A 16,667-nucleotide genomic window follows, 5' to 3' on the forward strand; every position below is an offset into this window, starting at 1 on the left:
ACTCAAACTTAGAATAAATCGATGTAGACATAATGACTACATCTGGGAAGTACATCTGTTCCAAGAAATGACAAAAAACCAACCCTGTAAAATGCATATGGAAATGCAATACCCACAGGAAGTGTCAGCAGGTAAGGTGTGTGTGTGTGGGGTTTGCTACTGTTCAAAAAACAGCTGTTTTACTTGCCAAGGATATAAGAAGAATATATTTTAATGTAGAGAAGAGAGTGAAGCAGACCTTTCATAAAAAATAATTAATAGATTAAAAAATAAGCTGTGACAAAGTACATAGATTAGAAACATGCAAGTAAAGAAAAGCAAAAATGCAGAGGCACAATTGCTGCAACAGTGATATTCAGCAACTTGAGGATCCTGCTAGAAAAGTATGCCATGAAAAGATATAAAAAATCCTTCAGGGAAAACCCAAAACTGACAAAAAACAGTGAACCGGAAAACAGCAACTCATCAATGCTGAAGATCAGCCTGTTCCAAGGAGCAACAGAGGCTGAAGGTTTGCTTGCCTGACTCATATTTGCCTGCCTGTCAAAGGCTCACCAGGCTCTTCTTGGGGGTGGTAAGCATACCAATGCTTAGCATGGGAGCTCATTAGTCCTATTAATCTATTATGTGTATTAGCAAAACAATAATTGCTTTGCACTCTGAAGTTGTGTATATCTTGCTTATAGGGCGTCTCCGTGAACAGTAAAAGTTGCCTGAATGAAGTGACCCTGAGAGGGTAGGTCACAGGATAAAGTGAGAAGAATAAAGAGAATGTCAGCAAATCAGTAAAACCTAGAGATACAGTGCAAACTGACACTGCTCAACGAGTTGTCAAGTTACTGTTGGAAATAACGGGATTTCTAATTTAACTGTTTTAGATGGGCATAAACTTGTTAAAGTATTGCTATATGCATTAACCACATTATTTAGGACTGTAAGCATTTCAAAATGAGGAATACTTTATTTCAACAAACCTTCCATATCATAGTCTGCAGTAACCTCAGCATCTTCACAAAGCAAAGTGGAGCTCGTCGATGAAGGCAGCCCAATATTAATCTTCTCTAGATTCATTTCGTCTTCCAGACTTCTGATCCAATCTGGATTTTTCAAGCTTATGTTTATAATCCTTCCTAGTAGCTGAATTGCCGAAGAGGAATGCACAAAACAGAAATTGTTACGAGTAGGAACATTAAAATTCAGCATTCTAGATTTTAAAAGAAAAGAAAAGAAAAGAAAAGAAAAGAAAAGAAAAGAAAAGAAAAGAAAAGAAAAGAAAAGAAAAGAAAAGAAAAGAAAAGAAAAGAAAAGAAAAGAAAAGAAAAGAAAAGAAAAGAAAAGAAAAGAAAAGAAAAGAAAAGAAAAGAAAAGAAAAGAAAAGAAAAGAAAAGAAAAGAAAAGAAAAGAAAAGAAAAGAAAAGAAAAGAAAAGAAAAGAAAAGAAAAGAAAAGAAAAGAAAAGAAAAGAAAAGAAAAGAAAAGAAAAGAAAAGAAAAGAAAAGAAAAGAAAAGAAAAGAAAAGAAAAGAAAAGAAAAGAAAAGAAAAGAAAAGAAAAGAAAAGAAAAGAAAAGAAAAGAAAACAAACCTGAAAATATCACAAGTAAGGTTATCAGAATTTCAGGCACTAAACAATGACAGTGACATGTCACAAAAATAATTATGCTTTTCACTTCCTTTTGGTAATTAAGTACATTTATGTAGTTTGAACTGTTAATAACTATTTAATATTTTTCTGAAGAAAAACTAACAACTTGTCTCATAAGATTTTCCTTTTCACTTAATAGGAAAACTTCTGGTTTCTTTATTCCGACAGAAACACTATTCTTTGTAAAGAAAAACAGACTTGCATATAAACTACATTAATAAAGTCAATTTTAGAGACTGATAAAACAGCAGGCCTTCATTCTGCAAACTGACATATGACACTGGGCCCCTATCCTGCAGGGACTGTTAGTGAAACTCTCAGCAGATGCAAGGATCCATCTGCAAACATCACATTGCAGAATCTAAGTCTTAACAGGAATATATATCAGTAAAAATTTGAACATGAAAATTAAAATTTTTACAAAGATTAAATACTGGCCCTACAGAAGTCAGTGAGAACTGAAACTGACATTTTAAATTGACTGCAGTACAGGAGTGCTGAATTTTAAATAATTGCAGGCTGTAAATACGATAAACTTGTTCATACTACAAACTCAAGGTAAAAACCCTGCTTTTTAAATCATTAAAAAAACAGTTAAAAATCCCTCATTTAATGAAGAGGCCCCTCAACATGGGATCTTCATTTCTCTAACAGTCCTCCTCCTAAAAGTAAATTAAGTTTGGCACTTCTCTCAGCTGGCTTTTGAAACTCAACATAATGCTATGTGGCTATCAAAAGTAAAAAAAAGGAAAAAAAAATTAGATGCAACAGTCTAGTATGGAACATGAAAAACTTTTAAGAACTAAAACCAGCCAAACAAAAAACCCAACCCACCCAAGTATTCTTTAAAAAGTTGGATCTTCTCTTGCTATACGGAAGTTCAGAAATTTTTACATTACCTCAGTACCATTCAAATTCATAACATTCAAAGCAGAGCTTCCTTCCAAAAATGTTACCCACATCTTGTCTTCCACGAACCTGCAAAGTCCATTGGAAACAATAATTAAAATACTTCATCCTACCTACTAACTTTGGAAGCCTCTTATCTTAAAGGTTTTTCAATGTTTCACTTGATGGAGAAGAATTATTTTTTTTAAGTTCATTAAAATATATATAATTGGCTAATAAGCTTTAACTGAATGTATCCTTGCAACAAAAAAAAGGCAAAAGAGAACCAGGTAAATATCACACAGAAAAAAGCACTGTCCTCTTAAAAACTATGTGACTACAGTTACATATTCAATAATAATTGTGTGGCTACAGGTTAGATATTTGTATTAGGTGTTCCACATTACATCACACTATGGACTTGGGACTACACTCCTAGTCTTCTGCAAAACAAAACAAAACAACCGTCCAAAAAACCCAAACAAAATACCACAACACTTAATAGTTCAATTAACAGCTTAGTGAAAATGCAACATTCACAGGGATCCTCTCATCTTCAGTTCACTTAAAACTACTAACCTAATTTTAGAATACAAAATTTGTATAAAATTACATAAATAACAAATTTTAACTCTGATTTCTGACAAAGCATGATCTCTATCTCAAAAATAAAGAGTATCTAGAAAAATTAAGTCTGAAAACTGAGACGCATACAGGTATGGAAAACTAATTTTCAACTGTAGAGACATTAAACTTGAAAACTAAATGTTGAAAATGAAGCAGATCATAACTGAAATGCCCTCTAACAAAGTAACTTTATTCAGGAAATAGGCGGGAACAATGAAGAGGAATAGAGATTAAATGTAAAAAGTCTTTCTAACCTTATAAGTATAACTTCACCATAGCTTGCAAATTTTTGAAGAAGATCATCAATCAAGTTATCATCAAAATAGTTTTCTTCTGCTGAAGAACTTCTGATGGAGACCATTACAGTACCATCAGGTGGTCCTTGCATTGCGATCACCTCCTTATAAACTTTTTGTCTCTCTTCTGCTTCAATTTCAAATATGTCTATGTCAATCAGTGCAACCACGGGCCTTGGAAAAAAATACAGGAGAAAAACCTGTAAGCAGAGCATCTAGCAACAAAATATATAACATGAATATTATATCTTCAATGATTAGGAAGTAATGTATAAAACAAAACTGAACCTATGATCAGATGTTTTCAGCTCTGCTCTTCCATAGTGCAACAAAGTACCAGGATTCCACGTATAAGGGACGTTACTGTCATCGTGAAAACTAGCATTCAGAAGATCCAGGTCTTCAGCTACATTCAGTATTAATGAAAACAAAAGGGGAAAAAACACAGTGATTGCAAGAATACGCTTTTGAAAATAAGCTATTTGTAAAAAGAAAAAAAAGAAAGTAAACGAAAACCAAGTGTTTTACAGAAAAAAGACAGAAGTTCCTTTTGAACTACTGAAATATCAGTAACTGGTATCTGATTCTTGATCCTCCTGTTCAGTGTCACTGTATTGATTGCAGATGCTATTATAAACTTTCTGCCTCATACAAAGCCAGGGATAGAAGCTCAGAATCGCTGGCACTGTGAATGTCACTAAATGGATTCTACAAGCCAGTTAAAAGAATATTTTAAACAAGTTAAGGAAGCACTCAAACCTGATCGGTCAAAAGGCCATTTTCTTCTTCTCCAAAGAATACGATCTGTCCATGCCGGTGTGCGACATTTTTCACTGGTGTCATAGTCATCAGAAAACAGATCATATTTGTATGTAGGAGCAAAATTTATTTTCCCTTCCAGAAACCCCCTAAAAATCTGTAAGAAACAAAGCAGTTATGTGTCATGCCAGAAGACAGAAACAGATGGGAAACAGCTTGAAACTAATCAGAATTCTCTTTTCTAACAGTGAAAGCCGGTTTACACATCTCAAAAAAAAAAAAAAAAAAAGTCATTTGATAATATGAATCCTTCTCCAAATTTTATCTGCTGAAAACATTCTACATTTGCCACTAAGACTAAATAGTGACCTAGACCCCATCATTAAACAGAAGTATGTCAACATTTATATCTTTACACCCAGGCTCATGAGCAACCTACTGTTCCTCCAATGTCTTTCAGAACTTGAGGTCATCCAGAACACAGGTGCTGTCCACAGCACTTCAATTAGTTGCTCACATGGCAGCAGAAGTTGGGAATTAAGGTTTATATTTTATGTTCCTATCTGAACATGCAAAGCATTCGCCCAAATTGACACAAGATGCCCCACCAATACATAGGAGTTAAGGGAAAATAGAGTCCTTAATACATTCAACATGAACTGAAAGAATAGAGAGATAATATCACCATTTCTTCTCAAGCAAAATAGGAAAACAGAATAAAAAGATACTACGTGAAATAATCTGCCAAGAGTACATTATGGTATTTAGAGATACAGAGACAATTGAAAGGAATCAAAAAATCTGTTAGATACTTTGCAACATAAACAGATACACCCAGCTGACACAAGACCCTAGAAGGCCAGGAGATTTGCTCATTCCTTAAGTGTTTAAACTAGACATAAGCTAAAACCCTTTAGTTAACTTAACCAGCTCCAGTCTTCAGTTTAATCTTGTATGAGCAGTTTTACTTCACATCAGAAATCTGTAAAATACAAATCTAACTTAGATCTTATAGTCAAGTCTGCATCAAATGACAGGTTAACCTGCTTTTCTAGTTGGAAATATAAATTGAAATCCAGTCAATTTAAAAACCAACGTCAGAAGATCAATGTCAGAATGTCAGTAGATCCACAACTTCTGAGACAATTTATTAATTTCTTTGCCTTCGGTAATTATTTCTTAACCTACTTTTATGAAGAAAATTGCTATGTAAACACCTTTCCTGAACAGCAGATATACCAGTTAACGGCCACATGCAACAACTGCGGAGCTACCCTCGCTAGCCTGCTGATACACCCTGCTGTCCAGCCAGGCACTTCCAAATAACGGAATATTACCCAACAGTGCAATAGTACCCCTTCTTCTCCCCAACCAGGAGGCTATTTTGAGTCTTTTTCATATTCCGGTAGTTTCCACAGATCTTTCCAGCTTTATAACTGCTGTAAGTTTCCTCAAGACCTCTACACCTCTTTTGTTTTGGCTGAATTAACAGACAATCATGCTGTCTGCCCATTTGAACGTACATCTCTCTCTCTCTAGGAACTGGGCTATTAAAAAAATAAATAAATTATCAAGTGTTTTTCCTCCCGTTCTGGTGCATAAGACACCAGCGCAAATGGAAGAGAACTCTAATTCGGAAAAAACACTGCTTATGATCAAAGTGCTGGCAAGCAGACAAAACTAAAAACAGAGGATTGTCTCTCATTTTATCATCTACAGCATTCCCACATAAAGCTGGAGAGAAAGAATACACACTTTCACACAAAATTTGATTCAATACAAATATTCCTTTAATTGCTACGTGCTGCCTCCCAAGAAACCCTAAAAATCTAAAATGCGAAGCTTTCTTCAGACTTTGTTATTCCATACTCTTTTTCTTTGTAAGTAAAAAGTCTACTGTTTGGACTATTCATTTTTCCAACAGAATGACAGTAACAGCATTAGACCTATTACTGCAGCAATTTAAAGTAAACAGTAACATTACCAAAAGAACTTCTATAAATATTTTTTAAATAGTTGCACCTGATAAAAAGAAAAATATTATAATTAGTAAACTCCAACACGAAGTCCTAAAAAGACAATAGAGTTTCCTTTTTTTTTCAGGAGAGAAATAAAAAACTCATTCCTACAGCTAGTTGCTGTATTTGTATCACTGCCTCTTTAGGTCAGTTACTATGAATAAGTTACTAAATGTTGCTATGTCCCACCCTTCCATACCGCCACCTGGACAAAAGTGATAAGTAAAACATGCTGAGGACATAGATTTACAGAAGCACTGCAGAAAATTGCTAAAGCCAAAGAGAAAAATAGAAGTATTCTTAAGAGCGGTAACATTTTTAAGATACCTGTCCAGAATTTTTCTGATTGATAAGTTGGTCTCCTGCTAGAAGAGGATCCCAGTTCTGTTGTCGTATTAGCTCCTTAACCTCCTCATTTGGAATATCTATTCGATAATTAAAGTCACCACACCAAAAGATATAGTCATGGGAGAAGAGCATCCTTCCCTGTAAAACAGAAGCACACAATGACGTTAAAAACAACCAGGAGCAGAAGTTCAGTTTTTAACTGTAAAATATGCATCATTTCTAGAATGCGTGTTAGTATTTAGTGTTCATATGGTTAGAATAACATAGCCAACTGTACGGTGTTCACACATATAGAATATGAAAGAAGAAGTAACATTTCTTATGTAGTTTGCACTTCTAAAGAAACATGAATCATCTGAATTGGATTCTAAAATTCTTCATCTTTCTACTCCTGTTTTAGAAGTCTGCTCTAAGATGATGACTGCTACGTGTCACAAAGGTTACAAAGGAGAACAAAACACTACTCTGGGATCTTGTGGCACAATATCCTGACAGACTGCAAACTGAGGGCTTTATTATTCAGATTTAATTGAAGACTTTTCAGTTACATACAATTTTCATGGCTAGGGAGAGACGGAAGGGCTCTGTTAGTTTAAAAAAAGCCTAGGGTTTAAAGTGAGAACTTTTACTTCCCTCTTTCTTTTGATTTTTCCATTGTCCTTAAGTAAATCAAAGCAGATACACTGGCAGATTAAAACAGCAGCATTTAAGAAACTGTTTCTGGGGACCATAAGAATACAGTACCTTCAAGATAAACTGACACATGACCATGGGGACAAATTTAGAAATTAAAAACCCTGTAAAATAAGATGTCAGACTCCTGCACAGTGCCATAGAAACTAACAAAGGACGGTTTGACTACAAAATTTAAGACAGCTTTAAGTCTCAAGGAAGCATTTTGTTGCACTGATAAAATTATCAAGTATTTACTTAGTGTTTGATAATCCTTTATGAGAATATGGTACAGAACTGTACAATCCGACTTGACAAAAATGAGTAAACAAGAAGTTAAAATGAGTTAGCAAAAATCATTCTTGTGTATGGAAAATAGTGCTGTTTCCCATGGATTTTTTTTTTTCTCCTAATTGATTGAGTCCACTGCCTACAAAAGTTCTACTGCATGTCAGAAATCTATAAGGTCTCTTTCCTATGCTAAATCCTTGATGCCTAATGCAAGTGAATTCATGCTTCATCATCTCTATCAGTCATTGCACTGGAAAGGTCCATCCTTTCTGCAATCATCTATTTTAATAAAAATTGTGGAACTTAATTATCTCTGAGACCTCTAACCCAAAGAAATTTGATTTCCACGGGAATCTGGGGAGGGGAAAAAAATAAATAGAGCTTTTGGATGACACTGCTGGAGCTCAAAGCGTTTAACTTCTCATTCATTATGGAATTTGAACACTGTTGCTTACCATTGGAAAACTGAGCTTGCGAGCTATTTCCACGAAGTCTTCATTTCTCTCTTTAACTTGTGATTGCCCTGCAGCAAAATGACTGCAGACAAAGCAAAGACTGGATGTATGAAACAACATCCGAATTGCTACTGCACCTTTATTACCAGTGGCTCCTCCCATGCCAGTCTTTACAGTATCAACAGCAACATCCCTAAAAGAGGTTAAACAACCATTAAACCTTCAAATACAGTGCCACAGAAGTTAACAGCTTTAAGTATGAGTATGACATTATGTTGGTAAGAGAACATTTTCACATTGTTCTTTCAGCAGTAAGGCCACTGGCTATTTTAAAAAAAATGCCAACAGCTATCCAGCAGGTAACAATATAACACTTCAGCTTTTCAAGCTTTCTTGGCAACTGATGAGGCATTTAAAAATTAAGATAAAAGAATCTAAGGAACTAGGTTCCCCAGAAGATGGAACAGCTCTTTCAGAGCTCCATATGCTTCTTAGTACACTTGTATGTCAGCTTGCAATACAAAGCAAACTGAAGGTGACCCAACTTGGGCACAGCTGTGCGTTCACTGACCTGATAAAAGGAGCATGCTGGGGCCTGATGAACACAAAAAGGCAGACGCCCACCAACTGCTCAGAAGCCAGCAGCACATACTTGTAATCTCTTGATATAGTCTTCTGCAGTTCAGCAGCCCAGAGCTTCTGATTGGTTGTGCTAGCAGTGAGAATAAAAATGCCAGTTTTTAAAATAAATTAAATTAGGCAGGTATCTAAACTGTTCATCTAGTTGAATAAACTTCATACAATAACCCTAACTAAACCTTGGGGTAGTAAGCCAAAGCCAAATTGTGAATGGTGCTCAAATGCCTCCTAGCAGAGACACAGGCTATAGACTATCATGACATCATCATTTCAAATTCAGCCTCATAAAATGCTGCCTCACTTTTCTCAACACCATAGACAGTGTTAGGAGCCAAGGCTATCTTTCCTGTATTTCTGAGGCAAGACTAGAGGAGCAAAACCTAAGAATTTCTGTGAGGAGTTACTTCCTAGCCTGAAGCTCAGTCAATACTGGAAAAACAGAGATGTCCACGGTCTTAGATCAAGAAGAAACTTCCCTGGAGACCTAGTAGACTATGGTTTTCAGAGCTAGCACTGGATATAAATGAAAAATATCAGACCTGGAAAAAGCATTAACTAGACATAGTGTGAAATTAGGGGATGACGAACTGCCACTTTGTCCTCGAGACAAAAGCCTGTGCAAAGGCTAACAGTGTTACAGGCTTTAGATACTTTTTCCAATGAGTAAAAGCGTGCTAAACAACAGAAAACACGCAAAAGAGGCAGACAAAACAATGGACAAAGTGAATATGAACCTAGGACTACACATAAAGACTTCATCACTGGTATCACCCACCACTGGTAAAAATATATTTTAATAACCCACTCTGCTAAGGGTGAAAAATCCGAACTCCACAATAATATATACATGTAATACATGGAATGACAGTGAAAACCAACAGCATGGAAGGAAGCCTTGCTTTATACAGATCAAAACCTGATGCAAGACACTACATAAAGGCATACCAACAATACATGCTTTTGGAAGGAACTCCACAGGACCCCCTGTTCCCAGCAGCAGGAAGACACAGAGACTGCAGAACACTACAAGCATTGGAGGTAAATTCCTTCAAAGTGTTAAATGAAGGAAAAAGTGGAGGGGCTGCTGAAGGTGCAATCCAAAATATGGTCCAGTACTGACTGTCTGGATCCTTGAGATTACATTATACATGATCTAAGTGATCACAGCTTTGCTACGGAAAACTGAGATGAAGTCTGCAGTCCTGGCACAGAAACTGGCAGAGAGAACTGGAATGCAGTCAAAAAATTAATCCCGACTAATCCCAACCATTACAAAACAGGAGAAAAAAAATTTAAACAATATTTTACTCAAAAAATGTGATTATCAACTAAACTAGTACTGTACAGATTGTACCACCTACCTGGCATTCACAATGTTTCCTGCATTTAACTCCACCATTTCTTCAAATCCAATGGCAAATATGTCTACAGGTTTGCTTTTGCGATCTGCATTTAAATATTAAAAAAGCTATTTGTCATTTATAAATAACTTAAGAACCAAGACCTCATATATCTATTTTAATGTTTATGATTTAATTACGAAAATCAGTTTTCAAGAAAAAATTGACAGCATACAAATCCTACCTTGGAATTCATGAATACCAGCTAACTTTGGTGCATCTAGAAGCCAGTCAGTGAGGGTCTGATTTCTAAAGGCAATACTTCGAAACTGCTTCCCCCCGTTGACGTTCCATGTCCCGACGCAGACTCTAATTTTTTTCGGTTTTGCGTACTTATAAAAGTTTTCACACATACACTTTAGCACTTTTACAGATGCTGCAAAAACATTTGAAAAGATATTATTTTTATATAGAATGTTTCTTCAGAAAACTTGGCAATGAGATCTTTCCCTTAAAAAAATGGCAACAAATCCATGCACAGACATATAGAAAGTTAAACTGTGAAAGCAAGATGAATGCAGCTTTTCACAAGGGACAGTACATTTGCAGACATATTACTTGTCTGGGTAGGATACTGACTGAATGAAAGACAGTAGTAATTTGTTCAAAGTAATACATAAAAATAATATATAAAAGAAACATAATTTCTATTTTTATAAATATCTGCCATTCTTTCACTCTATCTGTGATTCTCTATGGAAACCATTATTTTTCATACACGCCAACACAGATATCTACCTCATTTTCACATATCACATTTATGAAATTCAATCTCCATTACAAAAACAACTTACAGATATGTTAATTTCTAGAAGTGTAAAAATGACTGATACTACATTTACTAAATAGATAAGGTACGTTATTTTATCATATTAGAGTATGTCTATTTAAGCCACAAATCTGAATTATTTTTTAGGTCATTGAATTCCTAAAATTCTGCTTTAGTGAGGAAATTAGGCTAGGATTCAAAACAATTAAACTCATTTCTCTGTCACACCAGCCTTTCTCTGTGCCTTGTTTCTATCTGCCAGATGGGAGAGGGAGTAATGACCCATCTGTAAAGGGCATTGTGAGAAACAAACAAACAAACAAGATTATTCAATGGTCAGACGCTAGAGTTACAGAGATTTTAAAAGTCCCTTCATAAATCAGCTGCATAATATACTCATACAGATATATTTCCTAATGCAAACAAACATATCTGAGTATTTTTTAAAATTACGCTTCTTTTTTTCTTTAATTTCAGTGGAATAAAAATTGCATCAGGTGCAAACAGTATTGTTTGCATTGTACTTTACCTAAGTGATATTAATTTACCTATTTTGAATACTCTTATGGTTATGAGACTCTGAGAATTGTATAAATATTAGATGGAATTCTTGCCTTCATTGTGTGCTGTCTTGCAAAATGGTCAGCTACCGGGCACAATATTTTCATTCAAATCCCCAAAATAGGATGATTAGTGAGCTGCTGTTGTCTTTTTAGTTATCCTTTTTAAGTTTACCATGTTTAAATTTGCTACAGAATCTTGGCCACCCAATTAAAACAAAAATCAGGGGTTCTCTAGCCTTCATGGTTTTGAAACAAACTGGAAACAACAGAAGAAAATAATATATTTTATTTTTTGTTTGGGAACTCCTTCACTGCCGAACAAATCATCTATCCATATATGGGCTACTCAGATATAAAAGACAATGAACTGACCAGTGTCTCCTTGGGGTACTACAAGCAGATCATGCTTGGGACCATGCTTTCCTTATCATAATCCAGGTAAATGAAGTCAAGAAAACAGCAAGGAGCCAACAGAATTACTTTACACCTTCAGGTGAGAGCCAAATACTGAGTCTACTTCTGAATGTATCTACACACTAGGAAACAGTCACCAAATGCCAGAAAAGCCTCCGAGGGTCAAGGACAGAAGCTACCCAAGCACCTGACCACTGAAGAGAAACCAATACGAGAAATGTTGTAGCCACAATACATACAAGTACCCAAATCATCCAAAGGATTAGCTGAACCCGAGGAACCCGAAATAGCATCACAGACAGCTCTGAAGATCTGCACAGATTAGCCTTCGTAGGACTCTGAGCAAGTTTATAAGCAGAGTTTGCACTTTTATTCTCTCTGCTTCAGTTCCTTCTTTTTCTTTCGCAAATTTAGCAATTTTCAGCTTAATTTTAAATAGTTACTCCAAATAATTCATATTTGTTACCGAGCAGCTGTTAAGAAAAGCTGCAAAATTGAATTATTGCCTGTTTAACTCCTGACATTGTCATGAACCCCCAATGTGAAAAATCTTACCAGGATAGAATCAAAGTTTAGAAGTGAACTGACAACATGCTTATTACAAACATGAAATTCATACCTTTAAACTAGCAAGCTTTCTAAGTTGTAGAATAACTCTTTTTCTAAATTAGAATAAATTAAAAAAGAAAAAAAAAAGATTACATTTTCATCTGTTTTCCAAAATACTGAGTAAGCTAATTGTTTTTCAGGGCTCCTGAGCCTCCTGCATACATTATTTTCCTACGCATTTCTAGCTTTTCAACAAAATTGTGTCTCATTTCACTACATTAAAAAAATCCAATCAATTACATTTTCTGTTATTTTGCAGTAAAAATACTTTAACTGCTGTTCATACTAGGCAGGCAGACATTTGGAAATCAGTTCTACAAAGGAATATTAATTTAAAAATCTTGGTGGGATATTCTGTGCAACTGAACTTGATTGAGTTATTTTACTACAACATCCAAATTACTGTAGATATGTTTCAATATATGCAATTTGTATCCAGATGAAACCCACACTGAAATGTTACATCAGGAAGTTAAAAAATAGTTGACACATATGACTCGTTGTGAGTAATAAGCTAGGCTGATATCGTCTAGATGGTAACACCATAAATGACAGTGTGACTGTTTATTCCAATAAACAGATTTTAACACTGACAAAATGCCAGTGGAGCAGTTAATTTCAGGTGTATGTCACCTGTGACTCAGATTTCATTATTTAAGTACCCAGTAAGAGTTAAGTAGATACAGTAAAACACTAACAGAAAAAGCAAAGCTGAGACAAATGGAAAGGGAAAAAACGTGTAAAGCTCAAAAATACAGACCACGATTGAAGTGGTTATCCCGGGGGCGGGGAAGCTTGAAACACTTCAGATGTATTTGAACAACAATCTAGCCAACAACAAATCCTCATGCTTTCTTCCAAGGATCCCCCCCGGCCACTCTTCAGTACCCGGGGCTAGTGGCTACTACCTGAGCACACAGGTTCAGGGGGTACTGTGCACACCTTCACTATTCTCTTAAAAGGGGAGACTTGTCTGAACAATTATTAAGAGCTTCCTTGTTTCTTACCCTCCTCCTCTCCCTTCATCTCCCCAGGTATTAAGAACGTACTTTTTTCCTGTCATCCAGAAACTAAACATCTGATCTGGTTTCACTGTGAACCTACTTCCAAGAGGTAGCACAATGAACCCTATTAAAGCAATAGCTCAGAAACCATCATTTAAATTTTCTCAACAGATAGTCAAATCTGAACATACAAGCATTAGGATATTTTATTTTAAATAATAGTTTGTGGGAACAAGGAGATGATGAAGTGTTGCACAGCTGACAAGCACTTGCAGCTCTCCCTTAAAAATATGGAATATGTATATATCACATCTCCCCAAATGGAGCAGCTTCATGTAAACAGCTTGAGTTGCAACAAAAAGGAGAATTTCCACTAAGAATTAGAAAATTTTGAAAACAAAGTTCAAAGGCATTATGTTGCTACCTTACAATGATAATAACCAAGAGTTTTCATAAGCTTCTTAAACTGAAGAGATTTTTCATGTCATTTTCCTCTATCTGGCTGATCCCTACACATTCTTATTATTACATATCACTTCTTCATGTTCACAGTATTGCTGAATGCTCCGAAACCAACCTTGCATATTTTAAGCCCAACATCATAGATATTGGTCAAGATATTACTGCAATATCTCAAAGCAGAAGACTAGGGGTTAACTATAAAGTTCCCTCTTCAGGCCTTCTCTTCACTGAGAGTTTTACCTAAATAGATACTCCAATTCTTTCATTTTGTGTCATGTGCAGAGGTAACCATATCTCAGTGGTTTTGACTGTACTTTTGCTCCACAAAACACAAGTGTCAGCGTGTTATTTCAGATCATTCCAGTACAACATTAACCTTTGCTGGGAGATATTACAAAATCAGTCCGTCTCATGCAAGAACACAAGCAGATAAAGCCTTCTAACTGCAAATAAGATGAAGTTACAGATTGTACTGAAGAATTTTACCTTTTATCCTAAACAAAACATTTAGACAAAATGAAAATATAGAAGCTCCCAAACCAGATAAAAAAAGCAAACTTCTCTACAGCTAGAATAAAGCATTTGCAAAAATAAACCCTAAAGAATTGGTTGCCTCTTTTCATAACTCGCACCCAAGCGCAACTGCAACATTTTTCACCCCTTATATTTTCACTTTTCTTATATTAAAGAGCTTTTCTTGGATTAAGGGATTTTGGGGCACAGGAATGCCAGATCCAAACACCACTGGGAAAATGTGAGCCCACAACCAAATATTATGCAAATAGGCACAAGAAAAAAGCCAGAGAAGAACAATAGCTGCTTAGATAGTTACAGCTTAATTTACTATACTATACCTGATTGTAATGATTGCTCTGAAACTACGGATGCAGTAAGAAGGAAACAAGAAAAAATATTAGTCAAATAAGTAATTGTTTTTTTAAATTTTCCAGCAATATGTGAGCAAACATGCTGTAATATACAATTTATTACACATGACCATTTGCATCTTTTTATGCTGCAAAATCTAAAAAGTTCCACAACAGTATTAACAAATTCTCTTTTCTTGCTTTATTAATAATGGATTTATGTATGATGAAGTATCTCTCTAGTTAATTCACCACCTAGCAGACAATGCAAAGACATTATGTTCAGTGAAGAGGGATTAATGTTCCTCAGCTGACAGGAGCTTCAAATATTGAAAGGACAGCTTGCATTCTCAGAGAAAGTAAGAAGAAATGAAAACGACTTTCAACCAATTTTGAGGTGTGGCTGATTTAGCAGGTTTCAGATACAGGAAAAGTTACAATAACACGAAGTCTTGTGGTAAAGAAATGAGAGGAAAACAGTCTTTCAGGTTCTACGTAGGAAATATATAAATACCCACAAGACAGAGACTACAATTGGGCAAGAATTTTTTTTCTCGTGCCACAGATTTGCACTGAAGCTTTGACACATTTTTCTCATTCTAGGTTGAGAAGTGCCTGGGAGAAGGGGGGGGGGGGGGGGGGCGGGGAGGGGAAGGAAAAATTAAGAATGTTATTAATCCCTAAAAATGGCAATAACCCACCACTTCGGAGACTCTTACCTGGGATCTTGGAAAGAAGACTCAAATTTAAGTTCCTTCTTTGCCCAAGAATTAGCTCCTCTATTTTTTATATTCCAGGAGAATACTCTAAACACAGCCCTGTACCTGGCCCACTTACTATTTCCCTGCCCATCAGACCTGCAGAAGGATAGGACATGACTGTAGTCCTGGGGACCATCCCTGTAGGCTACACCTCTGTTTGCGGATGCAGGATGCTGTGGTTCAGCTCCCTGCTTTGATTAGGTGAACCACCTTCCTCTAACCAGACCACCCAAGTCCCACATGGCTGCTCTGCCTAAGCAGAGTTTCTTATTGAAATCTCTCCGATTTTGATGTAGAATTTCACCCACAGCCTGACAAGCTTTTGTGGTGTACATGTTCCTGGGAAAGACTACTTCTCACAAAAAAAACATTTTGTGATGGAAAATCATTCACCGGCAATTTTCTAATAGCTCCTGTTATCTTAAATTTTCTTCCACTACCGAAAGCCCTTTGCTCCTCAGTACCTTAGAAAGCAAAATTAAGATAAATACCAGCATTCTTAAGCTTAAGCATAAATGCTTTCTACCTAGTTTAACACCATGGTGAGAATTTCTTCACTGACATGACAGATCAAATTCAAGAAGATATTTAGCAAACAATAAAAAAAACCCTAGTATTTCAATAAATCAGGATTTTTTTCCCCAAATTCAGCACGTAGTTGTCATGATTAACACTTGCTACAAATGGATCTGATGAACTGAACAGAACGTATCTAACATGCATCTACGGTAAAGTTCTGACAAATATGCTCCACAAACATTTACCTATTATACCACCAGACATCAACAAAATATAAACAGTGAAGAAATTACTGCAGCATGTTAGTTTGGTAATATTAGTAAAGCAGAAGTAACTTTCATCTTTTAATAAGCCAACAGAACACAAAATAGCATTTATACTTTCCAATATTGCTTTGAAAATAGACTCCATACAGCTTTCTTACACCAAATAGTTATCAGACAGATTAAAATCCTGAAAAGACACATACCGCGTAAACTGCTGGTGGTTAAGAGAGCCCGTGCTTTATCTGCTAAATCACTATTTAGGGTATTTCCCAATAACAAAACATCAATGGCCTCCTGCTTGGAGCTATCAAAAAAGTTATTTTGAATCGTTCTGGTCACAGAACGAGCACCATCCTTCAGCTTTCCAGCCTGTTAGGGAGGAACACGTATAAAATATTT

General features: G+C 35.8%; 1 protein-coding gene across 13 annotated transcripts in view; it reads right to left on the reverse strand.

The window, feature by feature from the left end:
* SYNJ1 (synaptojanin 1) overlaps positions 1 to 16,667 on the reverse strand; it is a 67,292-nt gene that overhangs the window by 22,470 nt on the left and 28,155 nt on the right. For 8 of the 13 annotated variants that reach the window (XM_087756540.1, XM_087756538.1, XM_087756539.1 and 5 more), the window contains exons 12-23: positions 16,472 to 16,637; positions 14,711 to 14,734; positions 10,220 to 10,411; positions 9,997 to 10,081; positions 8,568 to 8,708; positions 7,997 to 8,189; positions 6,558 to 6,716; positions 4,213 to 4,369; positions 3,742 to 3,859; positions 3,412 to 3,627; positions 2,542 to 2,620; positions 975 to 1,137 (exon numbers count right to left, since the gene is read on the reverse strand). In XM_087756540.1, the coding sequence (XP_087612666.1) occupies positions 975 to 1,137; positions 2,542 to 2,620; positions 3,412 to 3,627; positions 3,742 to 3,859; positions 4,213 to 4,369; positions 6,558 to 6,716; positions 7,997 to 8,189; positions 8,568 to 8,708; positions 9,997 to 10,081; positions 10,220 to 10,411; positions 14,711 to 14,734; positions 16,472 to 16,637 (1,693 nt within the window). The remainder of the gene's footprint in view (positions 1 to 974; positions 1,138 to 2,541; positions 2,621 to 3,411; positions 3,628 to 3,741; positions 3,860 to 4,212; positions 4,370 to 6,557; positions 6,717 to 7,996; positions 8,190 to 8,567; positions 8,709 to 9,996; positions 10,082 to 10,219; positions 10,412 to 14,710; positions 14,735 to 16,471; positions 16,638 to 16,667) is intronic. The other 5 variants (XM_087756545.1, XM_087756537.1, XM_087756548.1 and 2 more) reach the window with 2 other exon arrangements.

Source organism: Nipponia nippon, unplaced genomic scaffold (genome assembly GCF_047370975.1).
Source record: "Nipponia nippon isolate SJK-2023a ecotype South Korea unplaced genomic scaffold, ASM4737097v1 scaffold_2, whole genome shotgun sequence".
Classification (NCBI taxonomy): domain Eukaryota; kingdom Metazoa; phylum Chordata; class Aves; order Pelecaniformes; family Threskiornithidae; genus Nipponia; species Nipponia nippon.